Here is a 26542-nt window from a genome sequence, read left to right on the forward strand (position 1 = left end):
GCCTGAGGGGAGGCTGCTCAGCCCCGGACAGACGGCATTTGGAGGATGAGGATAAGGGGCTGAGAAAAATGATCGGGCGACTGGACAAGGTTTGGACATGAGAGGACATTCCACCCTGAGGGCTCACTCCTGTGCAGGGCAGAGGTGTGTGGAGCTCCCGGTCCGGCGAGACCATCAGTCTGAGCCATGGGCTCCGGAGAGAAAGGCCATGGTCCATGTGTAATGCTGTCCAGGCTCCCGAGGCGGGGGAGATGGTCATCCCTCAGGTGCCTTCTCAGGGACGCGCACACAATGTCGATTTGATGTGAGCAGGGGGTACAGCCAAGTCCTAAACATGTGTCACGCTCAGCACTCACTGGGCCCCACCTTGAGATCAGGATGGGACCGAGGGGACCTTGAGGACAGAGAACAGCCTCGGGCTCACTATTTTTAGACCAGGGACTGGGTGTTGACCTCCCCCGTGCAGGTGGCCATGTTCCCTCCATTACTGGGGCTATTCGGCTCTCAGAGATTTTACACGTTTATTCTGTGTCACCCATTTGTTTAAAGGCAAATAAGTGCCCTTCAGGTAAGTTCAAAGCCTGGGGTACAGCCCACCAGACACGTGAAGCCGGACCTCAGGCCCCAGCGACTTCACCCCTGCTGCTCACACTCCTGTGTTCGCACTCAGACCAAGCTGGGCCTCGGCACGCGCCTGCCAGCCCCCTCGCCCCTGCGGTGAGCTCCACGCAGCCCTGCAGGGCAGCTCTGTGCGCTTCCCGACTCCCAGGGCGGCCCTGCTGCCCGGCCCAGAAGCTGCAGTTGTCCTCACAATCAAGACCCATTTCACAGATCCTTGCACGGTTTGCTCCTCTCCTACTTCTTAGTGTCTGCTTCACACTGGATCGCACCTGCAGCCGCCCCCGCCGGGGTACATGGCCGGTGGGGTAAGGAAGGACGAAGGAACGGCCTCTTCTTCCAGTCCTCGGAGGAGGACGAGACTTGCACTGAGAACATCAAGGGAAACAGCTCAGACCTGCTCCAGAGTGAGGTGTGTGCTGTGGCCTCCGCGTCGCCGCCACAGGCTGGGCAGCGGGGCTCTGCAGGCCTGTCGCCTGTGCAGTCCGCGAGGTGAGGGAATCCCTGTGTTCTGCTGGCTACACTCTCCCGAACAAACATGGAGCACAGCCATTTCTGTCTGGGATAGGGCCCCTAATCCCATTCGAAATTAAGGTAGAGTCCTCTGTTTTTATACACTAATTGAAACCTGTTTCAGAAGACCACCCATGGTTCCAGGAAAAGGGGTTTTGCTGGTTACGTTTCTGAAATTCAAGTCTTTTGGAGAGGCTCCTTTGAAGGCAGCCATAAATCACACTAATCCCAATGCCCCTGGTGTCCCTGGGAGGACCTGACCCTGCCTGCTCACGCTCTGCAGGACCCCGGCGCCCGTCCTCCGGCTGCGACGTGGCATAAGTGATGCCATCTCGACCGCTGACCTGAGTCAGTGTCACTGTATCTCCAAAATCACATGCCAGGTCTTACTGAAATTTCTTGCGTATTGAAGATGACCAGATGATACATTTAAGCTGCATTTATATACCTTATTGGGTGCCAAATACGTTTTTAAAAATCAGACAGTGTCTTCTTGAATTAAAATGGGACAAATAAACAAATTCAGGATAACAAGCAGCAAATAGCAAAGAGACCTTGATAATAGCAGTAAGAACAAAAATATGTCATTTACGTGGTTATAGAATACTTCAGACCTCTTGTTAGAACCTCATAAGCTTTGAGTTACTTTTCTCAGAGAGTTGGTGGCACCCACAAGCCCAGCCTGCCTGCAGGGACACCGTCTACGGGAGCCGAGGGGCTGGAGCGTGGGGCGGGGGGGAAGACACCCTTCTTCACGGGACACCGTGTCCTTTAACAACACAGACTAACCAGCCGAGAAAATATGAGGTTGCTTTAAAATAACCCATTTTCCCCAGGAGGTTTAAAGTCCCCTCTCAAAATCTAATAATATAAGTCCTGAGGGGAAGAAAGGGGAGAAGCTGGGAAGGGGACACTGGCACAGGGACCGTCGCTCGTGGAGACTTGTTGCTTCGGTCCACGCCTCTGCAGCAGAGCACCTCATGCCCTCCAAGGAATGAACACAGAGCCTCTTCGGTCTTCCCTGTGTCATAACATGAAGCAGGAAACATACCGATCATAAAATTATACCAAAGATTCTCAAATAACTCAAAGCATTTTCAGTAGCTTGACATGTCTGAGAAATATATAGCCAGTCACTAGTAAGGATTTCAAATCTCCCCCTTTTTTTTGAGGGGCCAGAAGTGGTTCTATTGGAAAGATCAGAACTTGGGGAGACCGTCCCATGGACAGCAGGTGCGCCCCAACTCCACCTACCACTTTCTTACTAGACATGCAAGTAAGAATACCAGGTAACAGTTTTATTCACAGATAAAAAAGGTATTACAAAACTATCCATATAAGAAAATTCCAGTATGCAAAAGAGTAATAATGAAATCTAAATTGAGTCAAGCTGACTACCTTAAAGCAATGACAGATTTTTTTTTTTCTATTTTGTTACTAGCATAAGACAGTAAGTAGGGCTCAACCTCGGTAACAGCAACATCAATACTTTATCTAAAGTAGAAAAATTTACATTTGAAAAATATATTCCATATACACAAATGAGAAAACTCATGCCTTTACGTGGTTGTTTTTCAAATCCTCGTCTCATTCCTGTCGATGAGTGTTCGCAGCACTGAAGTTACAGTTATGCTCCTGCTGTTGTTATTTAATGGGCTCCTGGCCTCGGCACCCGGCAGCCACGTTCCTGGAGTGCTGTAGGGTATTCCAACAACGTGAAATGCAAAATGGATTTCTTCTCAAGTGCTTACAGAGTGTAGAGTATGTTTCTGTAGTAGTGGGGTAAAACGTCTTCATCTGGATAAAAAATAAGCCAGGATTTTTCAAATGCAGTCTCTAATCACCTAAGTATTTCTCTACTAATCAAAAGTGGTATTTCTGTATTTTTGGCCAATGTCTCATTCTCGTCCATCCAGCTTTCTCTAGCAGTGTTTGTCTTTGAAGTTAATGAGGGCTCTACATACGGAAAATATATTCAGGTTACAATAATGAGCATAACCCTGGCTTACTTTGATCATCCCTCTGTCATAACAGAGACAATCAGACCGCAGACAATGGCACACGTGTGCGAATCACAGCAAAGCCACCCTGCTTGCATTTTCATAGACATCTGTGGTCAAGTCCTAAATAGTTCACCTGAGTGTCCTAAAGGCAATTCTCATAAGAGTTGGTGAGTACTGAAGTTTATGCTTAAAAAAAAGAACGAGAAGAAAGTAGAAATCAAAATCAATCAGTTACGACTTGGCACTCACGCAAAATATTCTGAGTTACCACGAGCCTCTCTAATTTCGGATTTCAGTTAGAAGGAGCTCAGGTCACGAGAAGGACCAAACCCAGGCCAGATTATATGCACATATCAGAGCCTGAAACCACGGGAAGAAGAACTGTTCCAGACACAGAGAGAGATCACTAGGGTTCACTGCCCTGCAAAGAGAAGAGTATGGGATAATAAGTGTGAAGGGCCCTGGCCAGTTTGGCTCAGCGGTTAGAGCATCGGCCCGCGGACCAGAGAGACCTGGGTTCAGTTCCCGCTAAGGGCACGTACCTCGGCTGCAGTTTGTCCCCGGCCCTGGTTGGTCGTGCGGGTGGCAGCCACTCGATGTGTCCCTTTCACGTCGATGTTTCTCTCTCTCGTCCTCTTTCTCCCGCTCATTTTATCTGAATAAAAAGTGGAGAAATGTCCTTGGATGAGGATTAAGAAAAAAAAAAAAGTGAGAAGATAAAGATGCCCAAGGAAAGACAGGTTTTCAATATTCAGTTTAGGTGAAAGACCCTGACTTGGATGGGCGATTCTGAAACAAAATATTTTAGTGCACTCCAACACACTGATGTGCAAAGGGCAAATGGGACAGAGCTGATGTAATCAGAAGGCAAAGGCCAAATCTGATCTAGTAGGTAAAGTAGGAAAAATAAGTCCTGTTCCGTTAACTCCTCTGCAGGCCATAAAGATGAAGAGAAATGAGACAGCCCAGCTCATGACCGAACTCAGTTACTTCTGTCTCGGCTCTCGAGCTACATCTGGTGCAGAACAAGCAAAGGGAGAAGGGGTGGGGTGAGCGCCTGAGCAGAGCACCACACTCTTAACTCAGCATCACCTGCTTAAGGTGGGACATCTCTGTGCTACCCGAGCCGACGGGACCACATGGAGCAGGGCACTGTCCAGGTCACACCGCTCTGCTTCCGGTCAGGCTGTTCACCTGAGGCCACTGACAAGCTGCCTTTTCTCCTGGTTCTAATGTGTAGGCTCATAAGATTGCTCACTTGGTGACACATTTCAGTAGTAAAGGAACCCGATAGGTTATAGTTTCTAAATCTCTTGGTAGGATATGCAAAAACAAACAACCAAACCAAGCTCACAGATACAGAGAACAGATTGGTAGGTGAGGGGTGAGAGAAGGAAAAAAATATTATAAATACCACTTTTCTATACAAGAGAAATTCTGCATCCTCTAAGCTCAGTCACAGGGATAGAGTGACAGATGCTTCCATATCAACTGATTTCCACAGAAACCTGCTCATCTTTGTATGCGGGTCTGGAGAGCGTGTGTTTAGTGGTTGTGGACTCGGGTGGCAGGCAGCCCTCTCTCCACCTTGAACCCTGACTTGGTGCCCTTGTGACTGGCTCCGGCAGACAGGTGTTTGCGAGATGGTGGCTGAGGTTAGAAGCATCAGTTCTTCAAGAGACTTGTCTTGCTCTCGTTTCTACTTAGGCCAAGCGACTTGATCTAAAAAGCCACGAGTAGTCAGTCTGTTCCACCCTCCTAAGCCCGCTGCTCGGATGACGAAACCTTCCTCAAATAGAAGCACTCATTTTGAACCCATTCTACATAAAAACGAAGGTAACTAATCTAACATTGACCTTTAGTAGGATAACCGGCTACGTGAAATTATTTTTGGGACAGATGCAGATGAAAACGGGTAGTCTGGTCCTGAGCCGTGTGGGCGCATTCGCCGTGAGCACCAGCGGGGCTGCGTCTCCGGTTCCGTGAGCCGCGACCTCAGCGCTGCCGCTCGGTGCAGCGGTCTTTGAAGTCACGCTGGCAGCACAGAAGCGTCCTGTTTAGGAAGATGCAAAGCTTCGTGAGTATCTGCAGTCTTTTCTTGTTGTTCCTTGAGGTTTCTGTTTACAGCTAGTCTGGCTCAGAAGCAACTGGATGAAAGGCTTAAAAAGCCATTGGTTCGGTTCAGACTTTTGCCCCCAGAAGCCATGTGAGGTCCAGACTGCTCAGTCCATAGTGTAAGCGGACAAGCGTGTGCCCTTGGGCTCCATCCTGGCGCTTCTTCCAGAAAGAATGGAGTCCTAAAAAGCTTCCTAAAACAGCAACAGAAGGAGAGCTTTAAAATCCACACCTTACAAATTAAAGCTGGGAAACTGTTATTGTAAAAAATTAATATATAAAACGTTTACTAGTAATACACATGCATTTAATCACATGCAGACAAGAAGCTCATGTAACGGTGTTCAAATATCCAGGTACCCATGTACTCTGAGAATAAAAGAAAGATTCCATAAAATTCATAGTCACTCAATATTTACAAATAGTACTTTAAAAAGACGATAGTATAACCTATAGCTATAGCAAACAAACTGTATTAACAAACAATTCTGCTGCTGACTTTCATCCTCATTTAACACTGAAAGCTTGTTTCTCTGCATTTGTAGGTAAAGATCTTAGAAGCCTTTGACCCTGATTTAAAAGAATGAAGATGATTAATGAACAGTGCCATTCTTCACCTTTGAATTCCAAACTTACATTAAACTACTGAGAAAGTTTAGAAATAATTTGGGAATGAGGTTTCCCTTAGAATGCTCGCCCTGGAATACTTACACTCTTCGTAAGACCAGTGCCCTCTGCAAAGTGGAGCCCTTAGATTTGTCCTTGTCACAGAAGGACAGTGACCTCACCTCACGACGGGACAAGGCATCGGCCAACTGATCGTTACTCTGAGTGAGTGAAACCATTTTGTGCACTGACTCTTCATTAGCTTATGTACCACCAGTTTGGCATTGGTGATGTATCAGGTAAGTTTATGAAAAATAAATTTCCCCCTAGGTCTGAGATTATCTAAAAATAGAAACTTTTGAAGTACTCCCAAAAATCAGAGTTAGTTTAGTCAAATATGTCAACCAATAGTTCTAATAAGAGCCTCATTAACAGTACTGTGGGAAGCAAATTATGCTCATGTTGTCTATAAGGAAATAGAGATTTTAATAGATTTATGTATTTTAATTTTTTTTTCCTTTACTGATTTTACAGAGAGAGGAAGTGAGAGGGAGAGAGAGACAGAAACATCAATGAGAGACAACACTGATTGGCCGCCTCCTGCATGCCCCTCACCAGGGATCGGGCCGCAACCCGGGAGTGTGCTCCCACTGGGAATCGAACCGGTGACCTCTAGGTGCACGGGTCGGCACTCAACCACTGAGCCACACTGGCCTGACGAGATTTTAATAGATTTAAAACTAGAACCCAGGAAAAAAACAAAAAACAAAACTAGAACCCAGGCCATTTCCTATCTTTTTTTTTTTTAACCATTCCTTCCATTGTTTTATGCTGACACTTAAAATCCTGGTTAAAAAACACCACCAAAAAAATGTTTTTCCTGTAAGGAAAGAGGCTGCTTCCTTCTCCCAAACATCGTAGCAAACGATGTTCCAATTATCTTAGGTCTGCTCCCTTCTGGGGAGGGATTGAAATTAAATCACACAGACCTAAGAAGACTCTGACACCTATTTGCTTTATCCTGAACCATAACTATCATCATTGGATTCTGGGTGGTCTTAAACCACCCACAAGAAAACTACTGTGCAAAAAATATAGTGTTTGGAAAGAAATGCATCATGCATTAGAAATCTGAACTTTACACCAAGTAAAGACACAAGTGCTGTTCTGCATTTTGCAATATACACGTGTAGCAAATCATGTTGTATATCTTTAACTTATACGATGTCATGTGTCAATTACATCAATAAATCTGGGGGGAAAGAGTGAAAAGATACTAACAAATTGCAAATATAAGTGAATGCTTGGGGAGGAATTTGCAGTTTTATTTAAAATAAAATAAATTTTCACTTAAAAAACAAATCACTGTTATGGTTGTTGCTGCCGTCACACATCTCCCGAAGGAAACACAGCGCTGTCCTGGGGGAAGGAGCCGCGCCAGGGAGCCGCTGGCCACACCTCGAGGAGCCGGAGACCTCTGCTTTGGTTCACAGTGGTAGGCTGCTGAAATCAAATGTCTAAATAAGAAGGAAGTGTATTCTCCACTCTGGAGAATTAGCTTTTTGTAATCTGATGGATTGGGAAAAACAGAACAAGTCAAGTTAAATAGCTGAATGACCCTTGAAATAAAGAAGAGGATCGAGCCCTGGCTGGTTTGGCTCCGTGGTTAGAGCACTGGCTCTAAGACCAAATGGTCACGGGTTCAATTCCCAGTCAAGGGCACGTACCTGGGCTGCAGGTTCAGTCCCCGCCCTGGTCCTGTGTCAAGGTGTGTGTGGAGGCAGCCAATGGATGTCTCTTTCTCACATGGATGTTTCTCTCCCCTCCTCCCCCGACTCTCGCTGAAAAATCAATAGAAAAAAATATCCTCATGTGTGGATTAAAAAAACTTAGAAAAATACAAAGAAGAGGATCAGTTTCCCAAGAGTGCGTGCAGTCGCCGTCATCTCCTCTTTTCTGGGGGCGACTGAGCTTCACTCCCCAACTTCCCCATCCAGCGAGTGCCGAGGGGGAAGTGCCTTCCAGAGTCCGGAACGTTCTCCCTTAGGGCGGGCTCAAATAGTATCCGCTGTTTTTAAGTTTAAGGTGAAAACAGAAATGATTCACATTTTAACAATTCCTTTCCTGAATTCAGATTGTCTTATTATATAATAATTATCATACAACTTGGAAAGATAATAAAAAACCTTTCATTAATAAATTACATTGTGCAACTTGAATGTAACACTTTCTCATTCATTTTATGTGTAATTATAATGTTCTTTCCATAATAATTTTTGTTGAAAATAACTTTATGCAAATCATAGTCACCTTGAGAACGCTCTTTGAAAAGGTCATCATACACACTCTTACATACTAAACTACGTTTCTAACATTTTACATTCATGTAACTGTGATAATAGTGCTTATTAACCCTTTGTCCACTTCACCAACAACATAAACAGAAAAACGTAGAGAATGAGTTGGCTTTTTTATGACTTGGTATCAAGATGTTTCATTCCTTAGTATTTACATCACAAAATTGGGGCCGAGCTATAAAGTTAAGATGAATGGTAATTGTATTTACTGACAACACTCTGAGAAACTGCGGTCAGTACTCAGACTTGCCCCTGGCGACGATGCATGGAAAGATGTAACAGATATTTGTGAAGATAATACGAGCAAGTTTGATATCAATGCCAACTGACAATATAAAAGAAATGTCAACATCTTTTAATGAAAATGGAATTCATTAGAGTTTAAAAGTTCTAAGACTTACATGCGGAGGACCTGGCAAGGCATCTGACGGGGAGTTGAGACTGGTTGTGGGGGGAGGGGCCCCTCTATCCTGTGTCCTGCTGTCTGACCTGCTGTCAGGGCCCCTTGGGAGTTCTCGGCCCCAAGGTTTGTGGGCCACAAGCCATTCTCGAGACCTACACTCAGTCAGGCTAACTCCTAAGTCTTTTCTTATTATTATTATCATGAAAGTTATAAAAATTATGGGATGGCTCAAAAAAACAAGGTCAGTAAACAATCTTTCCTAGCTACAGAGGTATGCATTTTGTTGATTTTTTCTTTTTTAAATTTTATTTTATGTTTAAAATCACCATTTTTTAAATTGTCTAATTTGTTTGTTTTCTCTCCCTTTACTTCTCTCCTTCATTTTCTTCTTTTGAGAAAACGTTTTTCTCCCCTGAAGCTAACAAATGTTTTTTGTATAGAATTTCCTATAAATTCTCTATAGAAATTTTTTGTAGTTTAAAAAAAAAAAAGTGCCCTGGCCAGTTTGGCTCAGCAGTAGAGGGTGGGCCTGTGGACCAAAGAGTCTGGGGTTCGATTCCCGCCAAGGACACTACCTCCACTGTGGTTCCTCCGGGCCCTGGTGGAGTCATGTGGGAGGCAACCAGTTGTGTCTCTCTCATGTCCATACTTCTCTCTCTCCCCCTCCTTCCCACTCTCTCTGAAGATAAATAGAAAAATATCCTCGAGTGACAATTAAGAAAGAAGTGCTGCAGATTTAGATCAATATATAACCTCTGTACTCTTCGTAAAAGGAGCACATCTCAAGCGTTGCTGAGCTGCGCGGCGTCGGCGGACTGCACACTCAGCCCACGCGGCGGGTCTCCGAGCGCTGCCTCGCACGGGCGGCGGGCAGGGCAGGGCAGACCCGCGGACACGCGGGAGAGACCCGCTGCGGGTCGGGGCTGGGCGCCTGCGCCCGGCGGGCCTTCCTACCCCGGGCTGGCGCAGTCCCGCCGGGAGGGTGCACCAACCACGCACGTGCCTCCGCTGGGAAACACTGACAAACCCTGAGTCAGCCTCCGCGAAGGAGAAGCAGGTGGGCGCGGGCGCCAGAAAGACCCTCCTGCCCGCAGCTGCCCCTACCGCAACCGGGCGGAACCCCTTATCTAGAAGGTTCTTGGGTGGCATTTAGTCCCAGATCACAACCTACAACCAATTTCCGAACAAACTGATCAGCCGGCCAACGTGGAGCGAGCTGGGAGACCGGGAGAGGGAGGACGAGCCTGGCTCGAGGGCCAGCGCTCCGGAACCGAACCGAACCCGCGGAGCCGGGCTTCCCAGTCCCGGGCGCGCGTCGCCGGGGCAACGGGGGAGGCCTGGCCGGACGCCCCGTGCTCACTGCTCTCGGGTCAGGATGGAGCCAGCGGCACTGGCCCCCGGACCCCGCGGCGCTGAACTCGGCCGGCTCACTTATATGTGGGCTTTTCAGCACACACCTATGTACAGTACTGTAAGTACATTTTCTCCTCGTGATTTCTTCACGGTGGTTTCTTTTCTCTCGCTTACTTCATTGTACACAATCGACAAAGCACAGAGTACGCGGCACCTCCTGACGTCGCGGAGGGTTCCCGGTCCGGGTGGGCGAACAGGTCCCCAGCCGCAGGACCGGCGGAGCTGGTTGGTGCTTCCTCATTGGTGCGACCCTGCTGCTGCTGCCCTGGAACAGGCTGTCTCGGCAGCTCGCCTCCGGAGAGGGGGCTGCCGGGGACTGTCTGCCGTGCGGGGCGCGCCCCAGCTCCCACGTGTGCGGTTCAGACCGTGGGCTTTATAAAGAAAAATTTTAAAGATGCAGCTGCCCTTTATGGCCTTACACATTAGCTGTTAGTTTAAAAAACACACTTGGAATTTAATTTAACATAGATTCTTCCATAACACAGAGAAGTTTTGAAGGATGGAAACCTCATCCGGCCCCCTGCACGCTGCGGTGGGGGAACAAGTCCTCGCCCCACGGGCTCCCGCAGGTCCCTGCCCCGCCGACCGAAGTCGGGCACCGCCTTACCTGCAGGGACGCCCGGGTGGGGAGGCCGACGGGCCCCCGCGGGGGACCTAGCTGGGCGCCCCGGCTCCGGCCTGTCGGGGAGCTGTGTCTGGACGAGCCGGGGGTTTCCGCGAAGTTTGCAGAAGGAGCCAGAACTGCAGCAGAGCCACCAGCCAAATCCTGACCACTGTCTGAGCCCAGGGACTCCTCTGGACGGAGAGCGCGAGTGTCTTCGCCAGCGAGCTCGGGGTAAGAGTCGCGAAAGGAGACGTCGTCACCGCAAATGGGACTTTGCATCAGAGGCCAGGCGTCCGAAAACTCGCCACACATGGACCGAGAACGGGACCCGAAGAAGGCCGGCGCGGTCTCGCCCGCCGCACCTGCGTTTCTGAGCACATGTTCGAGAGACAGGTTCTTCAGGGAGAAGAGCCACAAAGCAACATTCCAGCTCCACTTTATGTTTTGTAGATGAAACGGCAATTTATTAAGTCAGAATTCTAGTTGTTACAAACTTGTTTTAATACGACAGGTTTAATTCCTCTATTTACTTTAAACTTAATTAATATACCTACTTTTAATCAATATAGTTATACTTAATACAATGTCTAAAACATGCAGTTTCCTGGGTCTTAACTGAGTTTAGACTGTTCTAAAATTCTGAGTACATGCCTTGTTAAAAATTACTTGCAGATGACAGCAGTGTCACAAATCATGAATATAAGACAAAAATAAAATTAATTGGGTATAAGGCATAAAAAATGTTGCATTGGATACTAGTAACCCTGAGACTTATTTAATTCTTGCCAAACACATGCCCCCTCCAATGACCAGAATGTCATTAATGATATTAAAAAAGTGATGCCCTCATGAGACATTTTCAAGTGTTTTGTATGCATATTGGTAAATGAGTATAAGGCGTATTTGTACAAAGGATTATGAAATTATATTGCTTAAAAAATACCCAGTTACCTTTCCTGAAGTGTGGCCTTGGAATGCACCCTGCAGCCCAGAGTCGCCTGGTCGAGGCTGCAGGTGTCGTCACAGCACAAGGACGGGATCAGGTGCACGGGCCCTAGGGGAGCCAGCACAGGGTGAGGCACATGCTTTCCTAGGGATGCTCCCTTTAATGGCAGTTCAACACCGTTCTTGAGACTTTAGCTATTCCCTTTGGGTGACTTTTGGGAAAGGGAACATGAGGCTTAATTTTTTTTCTCTTTTTTCTCTTAAAAAAATGATGAAGCACTTATATGATATACGTAGAGTAGTAAAATCCATAGAGACAGAAAGTAGAATGTTGGCAGCCAGGGGCTGGGGGAGGGGGAGGAGGATGGGGAGTTTGTGTTTAATGGGAACAGAGTTCAATTTGGGAAGATGGAAAGTTCTGGAAATGAATGGTGGTGATGGCTGCACATAATGTGAATGGATTTCATCCACTGAACTGTATACTTAAATTTACTGAAGAAAAATTTAGAAATAAAGAGAGAGATTAGATAAATTTAAAAATAAATCTTCCCTAGCCCTATAAATGAGAAATAAACACTGTCAATATTTGGTGAACAGCCTTCTAGACTTTTCTCTGTATATATACATACACATATAATTCTAATTTTATAAAACCACAAACATACTAAAGCATACAGGCAAATACAAAGACACACATATAGAGAAAAAAGACTTGAAGTAATTATATATTTACATGTACATATACATTTGTGTATATTCAAAGTTAATATGAGGATTATCTCTACTTTTATAAACAAAAAAATTATATGAAACTAATAGTTTCCTTTTGAAAAATAAATGTTATGTATTGAGGTGCAATTGCAAACCAGTGTTAAGCAGGATGGACACCCAGCACACTTTCATCTGAATCTCTCCAAACAGGCCACACCTTGTGCTGTCTGAATAGAACCCACTATGACCATGGGAACTCACTTGGATTCACTACCAAATTAACTCAACAGGTGTGTGTCATGCTCACTGTGGAATTTCTCAAAAGTATTTAAAAGCAAAAGGCACTGCCAATTCCTCCTAGAAATGGCTGATTCTGGGGCTCAAAAGAGAAAGTATAAGAGAGCCTGAAACTTCTTTTTGTGCAAGAAAGTAGGAGAGTGCTAAAAGAATAAGTGAAAATGGCACATGAAACAGCGTGAAGGGACATCCACCTGCCAGATCTAGGAAACTCTGAGCACCAAAACATGATAGCAAAGGACCATAACCCACTGAATGGGGCCCTGAGTCCACACTAATTAAAGTAAATACATGGGAAGAAGGGGAAGTGTCTGACCATAGGAAGCCAACCAATAAACGCAGAAAGAATGACAGAAGTAGGAAACCAACAACTGCTAATCATTGTCCTAATAACGGATGCAGGTAAGAATCATCAGCGAATACTAAACTACTGAGCAGAAGTTCAGAAGCAATAGGATATTTACATAATATCAAGTAATCTCCTATGAAGTTTTATTAATTACAAAGAGAACAATAATTTTCAGCAGAGAAAGCTTACAGACACCACCTTAACAAAGTGACCCTGGTTAATCTGATCAGGAATGGGGCAGATGTACCTCTGATACGCACTGAGCAGGATGCAGCATCACCTGTGTGACAGTTCTGACTCTAGTCATCGGAAAACCCGAACTGAGGGTCATTCTGCAAAATTACTGGCCTATGCTCACCAAAAATATTACCGCTGAGCCAAACTGGCCAGGGCAGTAATCATGCTGTTATGTAAGAGAATGTTTGTTGTTTAGAAAACAAACCACAAAGTATTAAGGGGTAAAGGGACATCATATCTGCAACTGACTTTTAAATGGCAAGTGAAAAAAAATGTGTGTGTGTGTGTATGCAAAAATGTGTATGTATTCATTTTATACAAAATACACACACCCCACCACTACATACTTAGAGAGATAAAAATGATAAAGTAAATGTCAAACGAGAAACATGTTAAAATTTGGGGAATCTGGGTAAAGGGTATGTGGGAATTCTTTGTCCTAAACTTTCAACACTTTTGTGAGTCTGAAAATATGTCAAAATAAGTTAAAAGGAAAAAGGCCCTGTCCTTAGGAGGAAGCAAAGCAGATAAAGAGCCAGACTGAACCTGGGCATCTGTTCAGAGGACATGAAGCCAGGCTATCTATACATTTAATCTTTCTTTTCAGAGAGATGTTCAGGTGAGGCAGTTTGCACAACGCTGTATTTTATTACTTTTAAAATGTGAGTTCATCTCTCAAGAAATTACCCTCACTTCGATGCCACGTCACAGCTGTCTAGGGTACAGTATCTAGGAGACAGGCTGGGCGTTCTGAGCATCCTGCGTGGCTGCCACCAGCTGTCTGAGCCTGTCATCTGTGTCGGCAGAGGCAAACACAGATCCCCACGCCCCACAAAGTCTTATATTTCATTCTTAAACCTATTCCTAAAATAAAATACAGTAATGACTAGTAGAAAAATTATGTTGAGAACTCCCTAACCCACACACGAGATATTAGATCGCAAAGCTGAATCCTGCAACTTCACAAAGTGACCCTGGTTAATCTGATCAGGATTAACGAACAGTGCCGAGAGGATGCACCAGTCTCGTTGGGACCGTTTCTCTTAGAGAATGAGACAGGTGCTGTTAGGAGCTGCAGGGCGCGGAGAGCTGGAGAGGGTGGAGAGGGGGAGGCTAGGGCAGGCTTCTAGATCTTACTTTGAAGAGGAGATGAGGTCATGGTAGTGGCAATGGGAGTGAAGAGCATAAGGGTGGAAACCTTGTGTTAAAGAATATAAACAAGTGGCAAAGAAAGTGGTACTACCTTTGCCCATGGTTGCCCACATTAGAAACCAATTCCCATTTGAATTACTTCCCTAAACTTTCGTTTCTGTCAGCAACCTAGGAGGCAAGTGTGGTTTGTGGAAAACCTGTCAGAACACCCTCCCCCGTTCCGTCAGCAGCCCAAGGACTGGAGTGGGCACGTGGACGCTGGGTGTGCGCCCACGAGGCAGGAAACACGCAGACTCCTCCTCTGCAAACGGCTGACAGTGTTTTAAATCAAGGGATTCGAAACAACCGAGGCAAATTGGCTCAAAAACCTTGCTGCAGACGTCTGGAGCTTAATGAGATTCCTTCCTGCTGATGTTGCAGGGACACGGCTGCACGGGCATTAGAGCACGGTGCAGCATCACTCGAACAAGTTTAGCTTGCAGGAGGAGCCAGGCAGAGACCTCGCTGGGGGACCAACGACCAGCTCTGGGCAGCGTCAGTGTCCCTCAGCGGGTGACTCACCGCAGGTCTGGGCGAAGTCCTGGTGGCACTGACAGCAGGCTCTGGGAGCAGGTGTGCCGAGCGGGGGCCTGTCCAGGCAGGACAGCTCAGAGCCGTTGTACTGGATGTCCTGCGCTCTCAGCGACCCTAGCGGAGGGTGAGAATTGTCGGTGAATTCCCTTCACACCACAATGCAGACCAGTGCCTCCTACCGTTGCTCTTTTTAAAGAGAAAGAAGGCTATTATTCACATTTTAAAATGTTTCTTCTTACACAAAGGCACACATATGAAATAATTTGTCAAGAAAGCTCAAAATGGAGTACTCGTGTTGCCAGAACTTAGAACAATTTTTATTTTTGCCCATTGGCACAGCGACATCCCTGCCTTTTCAATGGCCTTACAATGTGGCGCCACCCATCAATCTGCTCCCTCAGTGCCTCTTTGGGGCAGAGGACTGCGAGACCTCTTCTCATGTGCTCTCTGTCCCTTCAACAGCTCCTTGATTCCCACCCGACGTCCCCTGTGGACCACCCAAATGACGACGATGATACACGCACTTTGCTAAGAAATAGAAAGAGCTCAGAACTTACAGCTGGGTTTTTTCTCCATAAACTGTCTTTTACAGTAGATGATGCAGAGAATGAGAAGGGCCAGCAGGACGGTGGCCAAGGCGCTGCAGATGACAGCGGCCAGCGCGGTGTCCCGCGGGCTGGAAGCTGTGGACGGGATCTTCACCAGGTTGACCTTGCTGGTGCCTGCAAACCAAATGCAGGGAATCAGGGCTCTCAGCCACCGGAGACACTCAGATGCTTGCTGTCATTATTAGCAATGGCCTTCATGCGCTGTAACTCGAACCCCAGGGAGAAGTGGCAGGTATGTTAAGACGGCTCCAGCACCCCCTCCTCTTAGATTTCTTGAATACTACACCTCTACCCTGAACCTCGAAAAGTGTGGATGCTCCTTCGTTCCCACAACACTAGACACATAACCCTCAACACTGTATTGCAGGAATGTGCTTTTAGGTCCCGCAGACAAGAACTGTTTGCAAATTTGGGAATTTATCATCTTTATCTCTGTGTCCTCAGGACTTGATTATGTGTTTGGCACATAGTAGATACTTCATATTAATTGAAATTAAACTACCTGCATTTTAAAGCAGACGGAACTAAGGTATGCTTTCGGGGAAAAACAAGGAGTTGGATCCTTCATGACCTTTCACTAGGTCCCCAATTTCTGAGACAGTCAACACTTTTGAATCTTCGCTGTCAAATCACTGAACGGCATCTAAGTTGTGGAGGAGAGACGGAGACTGTGGTGCTGTGAAGAGGCATGCATACTGATGTGTTAGAAGCACAAAGAGGAGCTTCTGTTTCAGAGGACGGTACTGCATCATGGTTAAGGGCCGAGGTCCTGGAATCCTACTGCTGGGGTCACCTCTAGAGGTGTGACCTTGAGCCAGTTACTTAATGTCTCAGAATCTCAAGCCCACATCTGTTCAAACAGAGGTAAGAACAGTACCTGCTTCACCTCGCTGGGGAGAGGATGAAATGGGTGATCATGAAGAGCACTTAGAACAGGCCCTGTACCTAGGTCTAAAGAATCATTAGCCATTGTGGCAATAAAGTGGCAGTTGGCATCTTATCTTTGGGTACTGGGATGGACAAACTCAGTTCAGAAATCTGTATTCAGTGAGGTTACATCATATCCATTTAACTAGCCTCAAAAGAATCTGAGAGATGGTAAGAAACCAAAACAGAGAGACAGCTCAGCCTTGGAGCTGAGGGGGGCCCCATCCTGCTCCCCACGGTGGCCCTCAGCCCCTCAGCCGCACCCAGCACCAGCTCCCCTCTGCTGAGGGCTCCTCAGAGCCCTGCTGCCCAATAGAAGCATGTGCCCCTCATGTAACTGTAAGTTGTCTGGAATCCTCATTTAAAAAGGAAAATTAATTAGGTAAAATTAATCTCTTTTTCTTAACCCACTATATCTCGAAATATTATCATTCCAACATGCATTCAATATAAAAATTACTGACATCCTTTGCATTCTCCATTTTGTTAAAAAGTGTAACAATGTGGATGTTATTTCACATTGATAGCACATCTCAGTTTGGGCTAACCACACTTCACATGGTCACTGGCCACATGTGGCTGAGCCAATCATAATGGACATTGAAACTCTAGAGATTAAAGGCTAGTCTGTGTATTTGTGCAGCACAGTGCCTAAATGCAAGCCAACTCATTAAATGGTAACTTTTTCCTTGTCCCTGGCTGCATATGACCCTGAGGCTAGAACCACAGAGAACCTTTTGGGTGAATATTATTGAGTCATAAATATAGCAGGAATGACCATCTTGGAACATTGCATCTTGGTATTTCTAGGCTCAGTGATTCTGAGCCACATGATAAAAGTTTCTTATTGCCACATGGAAAGGAAATAATTTACTCAGGAGTTATATAAGATATATGCCTTGGATAAACAGAGGTCACAATCCAATCACACATTTTAAAAAATATTTGTGAACCTTTTAGATACATTTTATCACTTGAAGCTATCCTCTATAGTCTCAGACATCCTGTAATAATCAAATAACACAGGTTAAATGTTTATCACACATCAAGTTAAACAAATTACATCCCTGACCTGACAGAGATTGAATCTAAATCTGAAACAGTCTCCATCAGTGGGCAAATCCACAAGAGGACTATGAACACAGGTACAGCTGTACAAACACTGACAAACAGATAACCAACAGGAATTGATGTCCTATGCCAGTGAAGTTGTAGGCTACATTGAAGGGGAAGTGATTTGGGAATAGAAGTATTCTATTCTATTCTATTCTATTCTATTCTATTCTATTCTATTCTATTCTATTCTATTCTATTCTATTCTATTCTCATTTGGACCAATGAGAAAGTTGTGGCAAACTGCCATCTCATTCATGTTTGGAAGACAGGCAGTCTGCAGGAGTGAGGTCAGGTCCTGCAGTCTATACTTTCCATCAAACAACCCAGCTCCGGTTGTCTTCAAAGTGACATATGGTACATGATGTGAGTTGAAGATATCAGAGTTTCTAATCATGTTGTAACTATTAAGTTAAGGTCATCAATTAACATAGTATTTATTAGTCAGATAAACCCAACTAAAATAGGGATTTTAGGTTCATGATTAGAGTCCTATTAGTCCTTCTTGTTTAAAATCTTTCTAAAGTGTATTAGTCAATTTATTTAACTTCATATAAAAGGAACTCTTTCTGACTTATAAACAAAAGAAAATGCCCCCAAATGAAAATTTTATTTTTAATTTGATGGTTGTGATTCAGGATTTATTTCCCAAGCCAATCATAGAAGTCTTGTTAACATATTTTTCCATGACAGAAAACAAATACTGTAAATGCAATAATATAGAGTTGCCATAATAGCACCAATTTAAAGGAAGTAAGTCCCTTCTCGCCATACCTTTCCCAGGCAGTGCACATGAGGATGAACAAGAAGAATACAGTGGTTTTACCGCTCAGTGTTTGACACTTATGCAAGAAAAGGTACCTTGTTAACTCACTTGCCCCTCAGAGTCCCCATGGGAAGTAGGGCTCTGGAAAGCACCTTCTTGATTCTTGTTTATATGTATACATTTATGGCACAGCAAGCATAATCTTTTTTATAGGAAATGGGTTCATCATTCTTAAGTTCAACTGTCACATACAGCAGCAACACAGACATAAAGTGGAAGCTAACGGAGACTGGGCTATCATTTGATTTTGGAAAAATCCCAGAAACCGATTCATATAAATTCCTGCTAAAAGCCCATTTTCTCTTTAACTTGAGCAGAAAAAAAGTGGGGGAGAAGCTTGATACTGAGATTGTGAGGTGGCTTCTATGGCCCGCCCAGTGGTCCTGGTTCACTGAGATGTTGCTGAGAACTCCTGGGAAAGATTTATCTGCTACAAAAGAAGAAACATTGTTTCCCTGATCTGTGGCTGCTGTACTGATGATGAGATTAAAGATTCTTCCCGCCCACATGCCTTGACTAAATTCCCTGTCCACAGTTCACCAAGCAGCCGAGTGTGAGGAACTTTCTGCAAGCCTTATTTGCTGATGTACTTCTGAAGAATCGGGCATAGGAATACCCACACACTCTTCGGAAAGTCTTAACTTTTCTGGAATACAAAGGCGTCTCTTACCTCAACCAATTAAGTTATTACATTCCACTGTAGTCTTAGCACTACCCTGTGGCAATTCACTTCAGTGAGAACTGTTTTCTTAGCGAACCTCTCACACCACATTACATACTTGACAGACGCAAGGCTTACATTATACATTTGCGTAGGAGTCAACTCAACAATGAGGAACTGAACATCTATTACACATACGGCCCCAGAAGTCATCCAATATGTTGAATGAGAATCTGAATAGAAAAAACAAAACGCGAGGTCACCAGCCAAGTTTGGCGAGAGTTGGTATAAAGTCCATTTCACCCTGCGGAGTACGGCCGGTGCCACACCCAACAGCAGAGATGCTCTCTGCACATGGCACCGCTCGGCAGGGCTCTGCAGGCGGCCGGGACACGCATACTGCAGAGATGTTACTGGACTCTGACGGCCTGGGCAAGTCTCGGAGAGGACTCATGTGCAGGCCACACGGCTGACCGAACTGTGAAGCCGGCTTCTGCTGGCCTCTGCGTGCCAACACCTTCCGGGGCGGCAGCTTCCCACCCGCGAGGCCACGTGCTGGCCGGCACCGCTGACTCACTGGGTAGATGAGAAAACCGAGGCTCTGAGTGACTTGCTCAAGGGGACACAGCAACCTGGAGAGTTGGAATCAGGCGTCTGGCCCTTTCCCGTGGAGGGGTGTTCGTGGATGCATCAACTCCTGAGAGTAAAATATTCCGCGAGAAAACAGCAGTGTGGCTCACGTCTGCTCCAATCTTTGGGCAGATCCAGCCAGGCCCAGAAGGAGCACGGCGCTTCCTAACAGCACACCTGTTCACATGTTGACAGCACACCTGTTCACGCGTGTACGAGAGCTGGTTCCTCACCCAGCACCTGCCCGAGAGGACCTCAGCGGCAGCAGGGAGCTGCCACGACGCAGTGTCACGCGGCGGGAGCACAGGAAAGAAACCTTAGGGAGGGGCTGGGTCTGGAAAGGGCTGTGGGAGAGACGGGGGACTGCAGACGGCAGGCTTGTCAGCCCGCTCGGCGCAGACTCCGGGCCCACCTCCTCGGTGTGACCACAGCTCTGCTTTTTGTTGATCTCCCTACATGTGGAACCCCTCCGACTTCCTGGCAGGCTGGTTAAGTCTGCCCTGCCGACTGAGCTGGCTATGGTTAAAAACCTGCTAGGCGAAAGGTCCTTCTTCAGGGAGGACACTCCTGGCGAAGGGGCCTGTTCAGGAAGGGCTGGCCTGGGAGGAGGAGGATCGGTCTCCAACCCGGTTCTCACCCCTGTCCACCCTGGCCATGAACAGGCTTTTCACCTCTGAATCCCAGTTACCTCGCAGGGAAGATTAAACAATAGTTCATGATGTAGACACCGAGACCCACCATAGGGGTCACTGACAGTTTCCCTTAGGGCTGCGGAACTCAGCGTGAAGCTAGCTTCCATACACACTTGGACAGGTCAGCTACTGAGAAGTCCCGTGACCTCTCTATGGCCTGACTGGTTTCTGCCCACAGAAATAATCATTGGCTTTACATCAAAGAATGAGATGAAGTCGGATGTGTATTTCACTACTCAGCAATTTATATTTCCTGTCGGAACTTCTTTCCTGAGCACTAGAGTCATGTATCCGACAGTCTACTGAACATTCCACTTGGACAGGGATGTGTCTTCAACTCAGTATGTCCAAACATGAGCTCTTCACTGCAATCATGATGCACTCTCTTCCTGCCCCCTCAACCCACCCCTCAGTGCCCCACAAATCTCTGCCACCTGTCATTGCCCCCTTCTGCGAAGTCCTCTGGGCTGCTGCTCCTTCGGCTGCAGGTCCTTCTTCGAATGTCATCTGCTCAGTGAGGCTTCCCCATCGACTCTAAGTCACCACCTCTCCAGGGCTTTCTACCCATTTCCTTATTTCTGTTCCTCCCTGGCACATGCCGCCGCCTGGCCTTTTATATTTAACTAGTTTGCTTCTCGTCATTCTTCCCTACGGTGGGATAATAAAATCCATTCTGCCTCCCCACACATCCACCTGGTTTGTGTTTAAGCTGGGCCCAGCAAGGGCGGCGTTTTGCAGCCCCCTTTACAGCTAGGTGTGCTCCTATGTCCACATCAGAGGCAAGGGAGTACGGCGGGGGAGGGGCGGTGTGTGTAGCACCTGTGTCATCTCCAGTTTAGGGGCAAGTTGCTTGCCCCGGGCTTCCCTTTCACTGGGGATGGAGCTGGACGTAGCAGCAGCCTGGGCCTGCTCCTGCACATGAGAAAGAACGCAAAGGTTGGCAAAGCAATGGGCAAGAAGCTGGGCGCCCAAGGGTGTGCTGCAGCGGAGCGCCCCACCACGCTGAGCGGGCGACTGTCACAGGAAGGACAGGCACTTCCGTCGTACTGAGGCTGCAATATTTGGAGTTTCCTTGTGACAGTTGCCCTAACCAGTTAAAGCCCTCAGTGAAATGCAGGTTCCACAAATGCAAGGACGTGGACAGTTCCATTCACTGCTACACTTCTAATGACAAGATTTCCTGGCACACAGTTGGCGCCTGATGAATAGTTGATAGACAATGAGATAAATGAATGCTTGTGAAAGAAACTGAAAAACCCTACGTATTCCAACAAATGTATTTAACGGGGAGTTGTCCAAGCAATCAGATGAGATTATGCAGTTTCACTTTGAGTGGTAAACACACAATGCAGTATACGGATGTATCACAGCACTGTACACGTAAAGCCTGTATGATTTCAGCAACCAATGTCTCCCCGATTTAATTTTTAAATGTTTCTAAAGATGAAATTATGCCAGAAACATGCCTGTCTTCTATTCATCCATCTTTGGCTTTGTAGGACAGCAACAGGTGGAAATGACCTGAGGCAGATAACAGGTTTATCTGCACGCACTTCTTCTATATAATGTTCATTTGACTGTGGTGAAGAGCAAGGGTTGCTCAGCTCTATTGATACACAAACCTTGAAGTGTATCAAGGAATATAACCTTGGAATGAATATCAAACAAAAATTTAGCCTTCTCCAGTCAATTTTAATTAGCATTTTATGGATTCATCACCAAGAGTTTTACTTTAGTTATTATATGCCAAATGTAATCCTACTAACAATGCATGTATAGCAATGGCAGATTTACCATGAATTACCAAGGGACCCAGAAAAGGGGGCCTCCAGGAGATCAAGTTCTTTCCCAGAATTCTGCTTTGCTGCCAGTTTCAGAAACTGATAATTAGCCAAATTGAAAAAAGGAAGAATTAAACATCCTTATCATTTTATCAAATTAAGTACATTAATCCTACCTTTATACGTACCCTCTCCCCTTAAAAGTATTCAACAATAAAGATAAATTTAAAAAATATTATTCAGAAGTATGGATAAAATGACATGAGCATCTAAATAACTGTTAACAACCGGAGCCTATAATTATTTTTTGTGGAAAATTATCCAAATGACAGCTACTATCTACCACCTAGCATGGGCCAGTCCCTTACTTACGCACTTTGAAAATGTCACAATAACCCTTTATGGTAAAGGTTTTATAGATGAGCGTTTTGACTTGTTGATGAACATATTTGGCACATAAAATTCAATGAACAGTTAGTTCTGGACTATAAATATACAATTAAGACATTTTCTAATAACTTTCAAGAAAATATTTTATCTTTGACTTTTACGTTTGTTTCAAAAAACTACAATTCACCCCCCTGCCGTCTGTGCTTCTCCACCACCGTCACCAGCAACAGCCATGTTGGTAAAGAGTTAGCAAAATTAACCCTAATAAATCTTCCTCTAGCCATGTTCTTTAATTAAAAACAATTATTGCCCGGCCAGTGTGGCTCAGTGGTTGAGCATTGGCCCATGCACCAAGAGGTCGCTGTTCAATTCCTGGTCAGGGCACATACGCAGGTTGTAAGCCCGATCCCCAGTGGGGGGCATGCAGGAGGAGGCCAATCCATGTTCCCTCTCATTGATGTTTCTCTCTCTCTCTCCCTCTCTCTAAAATCAATAAAGAAAAAAACCAACAATTATTAACAAAAAAACTCCTTGCAGTCTTAATGAGGAAGGTATATAGTTCTATAGTGCACGCTTTATCTTGTAAATCTAAACTGGTTCAACAAAACACCTATGGTAACACTCAACATCTGAATTCCAGATGTGCAACAAGAGTCTGCCAATGAACAAAATAGTTTGATTTTTTTAATCCGCTTGATACTGAGACCAACACTGGAAGAGTGTAGAAGATTAAGCCTGTGTCATTTGCTTTTTTTCATTCTACACTTTGGTCTTTAATAACTGATAGAAACATTACTCCTAAATAATTCTTTTCTGTTTATTCAGTAAATAAATAAATAAACTGGACAGATTTTTAAAGTTGTGGTTAAATTATGTAACATAAAATTTACCTTTAGTCACATTAAGTATACTCACAATGCTGTGAATCATCACCACAAATCCAGACATTTTCATCAGCCCCAAAGGAAACCACACATCTATTGAGCGGCCACTGCCCATCCGTCCTGCTCCCGTCCTCGCAAGCACGACTGTGCTTCAGTCTAGGGATTTGCCTACTCTGGATATTCCATACAAACAAAATCATGCAGTAGTGTGTGGCCTCTTGTGTCCAGCTTCTTTCATTTTAAGCATCACATTTTCAAGGTTCTTCCATGCTGTAGCACGTATCAGAACTTCTTTTCTTTCCATCGCTGATGTACAGGTGTCCCTCACTTTGGAAAATTTGTCTTGTGCTACATTGCTTTTACTAAAGACCTACATTAGTCCCTGTTTTTGGTAACCAGAAGAAACCCACACAGCATGTTGGCTGTTATGAAAGGTGAAAGGTAAAAACAGCATTCCCAGTTGTTTTGCCAGGAGCCGCCGGAGGCAGCGGCGCCCAGGGCGTGGAGAAGGGCACCGCTGGGCGCTTTCCCGGGATCCACACTCGGCATCTCAGCAAGGGGCCGCCGGAGCTTTGAACTCCGAGCATCTGTGCTTTATCTCAGTTTATTTTGTGCATCTGTTAGCAAGATGTGTCCTACGGTAATTGCTTCTTAGCTTTATGCCATTTTGGCTTACAAAGGGTTGCACAGGAAGGCTCTACATTTGGGTAATGGGGGAAACCTGTACCAAACAAAACCTCATTTTGTTTATCCATTCATCAGATGATGGACGTTTGGATTGTCTCCAACTTTTGGCTATTGTGAATAAAACTGCTATGAGCATTCATGTACAAGCTTTTTCCATATATTTTTAAACACTTCACAAAGATACATAGGAGTCGTTCCCCACGTATCAAACAATATGTTATTGTTAGTACACTAAGCATTAAGTTCATTAATAAGTCAGTCATATATTCAGTGTTATTACACTAAACCATTAAATTAATTAATGTCAGGAAATAAAGTATATTTCCCGAGCAAAAAGTATATGAGTGGAGGGAGATGATGCCAGAGAAGCTGGTCAGGGTCGGTTCATGCAGGGAGTTATAAACGGTAGTGGGAGTTCAGTTTCCTTTCTACAAATAATAGGAAAGACTCGGTGATAGCACAGGCACGGTCTTCTCAAGTGCATGGCAAGCTTCTCCAGAAGAGACCATATCTTAGGTCATAAGACAAGTCTCAATAAATTTAAGAAGACAGAAATCAGACAAAGTATCTTTTCTAATCACCACAGAATTATACCAGAAATCATTAACAGAAGGAAAAATTGAAAATTCACAAATATGCAAAAATTAGATAATATACTTTTAAATAACCAATCGGTCTAAGAAGAAAATTATAAAGGATATTAGAAAATACTTTGAGATGAAGGAAAATAAAAACATATACTAAAACTCATGGAAAACAGCAAAAGTAGTGTGTAGAAGGACATTTATAGCAGTAGATGTATACATTAAAAAAATATCTAACATTGCCCCTGGCCAGTTTGGCTAAGTGGCTGAGCATTGGTCACAGACTGAAGGATCTTAGGTTCAATTCCCAGTTCAAGTACACATACCTGGTTGCAGGTTCATTCCTAGCCCTGTTTGGGGTCATGCAGGAAGCAACTAATCAATGTGTCTCTCTCATATTTAAGTTTCTTTCTCTCTCTCTCTCCCTCCCTCCCTCCCATTCTATCTAAAAAGGTTAATGAAAAAATATCCCCAGGTGAGGATTAACAAACAAACAAAAAATCTAAAATCATAACTAACCTTCAACTTTAAGACATTAGAAAAAAGAGCAAACTAAACCCAAGGCTAACATATGGAAGAACATAATAAAGAATAAAGCAGAAAAAAATAGAGAATAAAAACACAGTGGAATTAATAAAAACAAAAGTTAGTTCTTTGAAAAAATAAAAATGGACAAAATTTTAGATTGACTAAGAAAAAAGGTAAAAGATTTGAATTGCTAAATATCAGAAATAAAAGAGAGGACATTGCTACTGACTTTACAGAAATAAAAAGAGATTTAAAAATACTACAAAAACTGTGCACCAATGAATTGGATAAACTAGAAGAGATGGATAAATTCTTAGAAATACATGAACCAATAGAACCGACACAAGATGAAATAGAAATCAAAATAGACTATAACAAAGAGATGGAATCAGCAACTGAAAAGCTCCTGACAAAGAAAAGCCCAGGACTAGATGTCTTCACTGGGAAGTCTACAAATGTTTAAAGAAAAATTAACACCAATCCTTCTCAAAAATCTTCCAAAAAATAGAGAACACTTCCTAACTTATTGTATTACCCTGACACCAGAAAAAGGAACTACATGAGAAGAAAGCTATAGATCATGATCCCTTTTAATACAGATGCAAATTCCTCAACAAAGTAGTACTAAATTTAATTCATCGCATATTACAGAATTATACACCATGATGAAGTGGGATATATCTCAGGAAGACAATGATGGTTGATCAAACAAAAATTAATCACTATAATATACAATAATAAAATGGGAGGGGAAAAAACCACATGATTATCTCAACTATGCTGAAAAGCACTTGACAAAATTCAATATCCTTTCATGACAAAAGCACTCAATACATTTGGAGAGTCTCTACCTGCACTCGCCCTGGGCCAGCAGTTCTCCACATACCCAGCACCCGGTGAGACTTGCTCTGCACCAACCGAGCAGACATGGATGGAGAGGGGCCCAAGTCTGGACTGGGCTGTTGCTTCTGACCCATATAGATTTATTCAAGCTAAACAACTGTTGTAACACTGTAAGTGCTTCCTCACTGAATACCTCAGCTGTCCCAACTACCACCACCAAGGCAAGTGGCAGTGCTCTGAGGCCAACAGCCGTCTCGTCAGGACCTTGCTCTCCCTTCTACATCTCCACTGTTCAGACTTGGTTCAAAAACCACCTACACTTCTCCGTCTTCTAAACCCAATCCAAATGGCATCTAGATGTCCCGTGTGGCAAGGATAAAACTGGCTTTAATCAAATCTGCTAATTCTGTACCTTATTTTATTGACACAGAAAAATTTGAAGATCCTAAATTTGATTGATTTCATGATCATGTGAAGGGTTTGACTAGATGA

General features: G+C 44.7%; 1 protein-coding gene across 1 annotated transcript in view; it reads right to left on the bottom strand.

Annotated features, from left to right (window-relative positions):
* Nucleotides 1-4536: 4536 nt before the first annotated feature.
* The window catches only part of TNFRSF19 (TNF receptor superfamily member 19), a 94598-nt gene continuing 72592 nt past the window's right edge, over nucleotides 4537-26542 (bottom strand). Inside the window, exons 6-9 of the mRNA XM_036250212.1 lie at nucleotides 15454-15618; nucleotides 14885-15010; nucleotides 11584-11686; nucleotides 4537-5443 (exon numbers count right to left, since the gene is read on the bottom strand). Coding sequence (XP_036106105.1) covers nucleotides 5272-5443; nucleotides 11584-11686; nucleotides 14885-15010; nucleotides 15454-15618 — 566 coding nt within the window. The 3' untranslated portion in view covers nucleotides 4537-5271. The remainder of the gene's footprint in view (nucleotides 5444-11583; nucleotides 11687-14884; nucleotides 15011-15453; nucleotides 15619-26542) is intronic.

The sequence above is a fragment of the Molossus molossus genome, unplaced genomic scaffold, assembly GCF_014108415.1.
Source record: "Molossus molossus isolate mMolMol1 unplaced genomic scaffold, mMolMol1.p scaffold_m16_p_9, whole genome shotgun sequence".
NCBI lineage: Eukaryota > Metazoa > Chordata > Mammalia > Chiroptera > Molossidae > Molossus > Molossus molossus.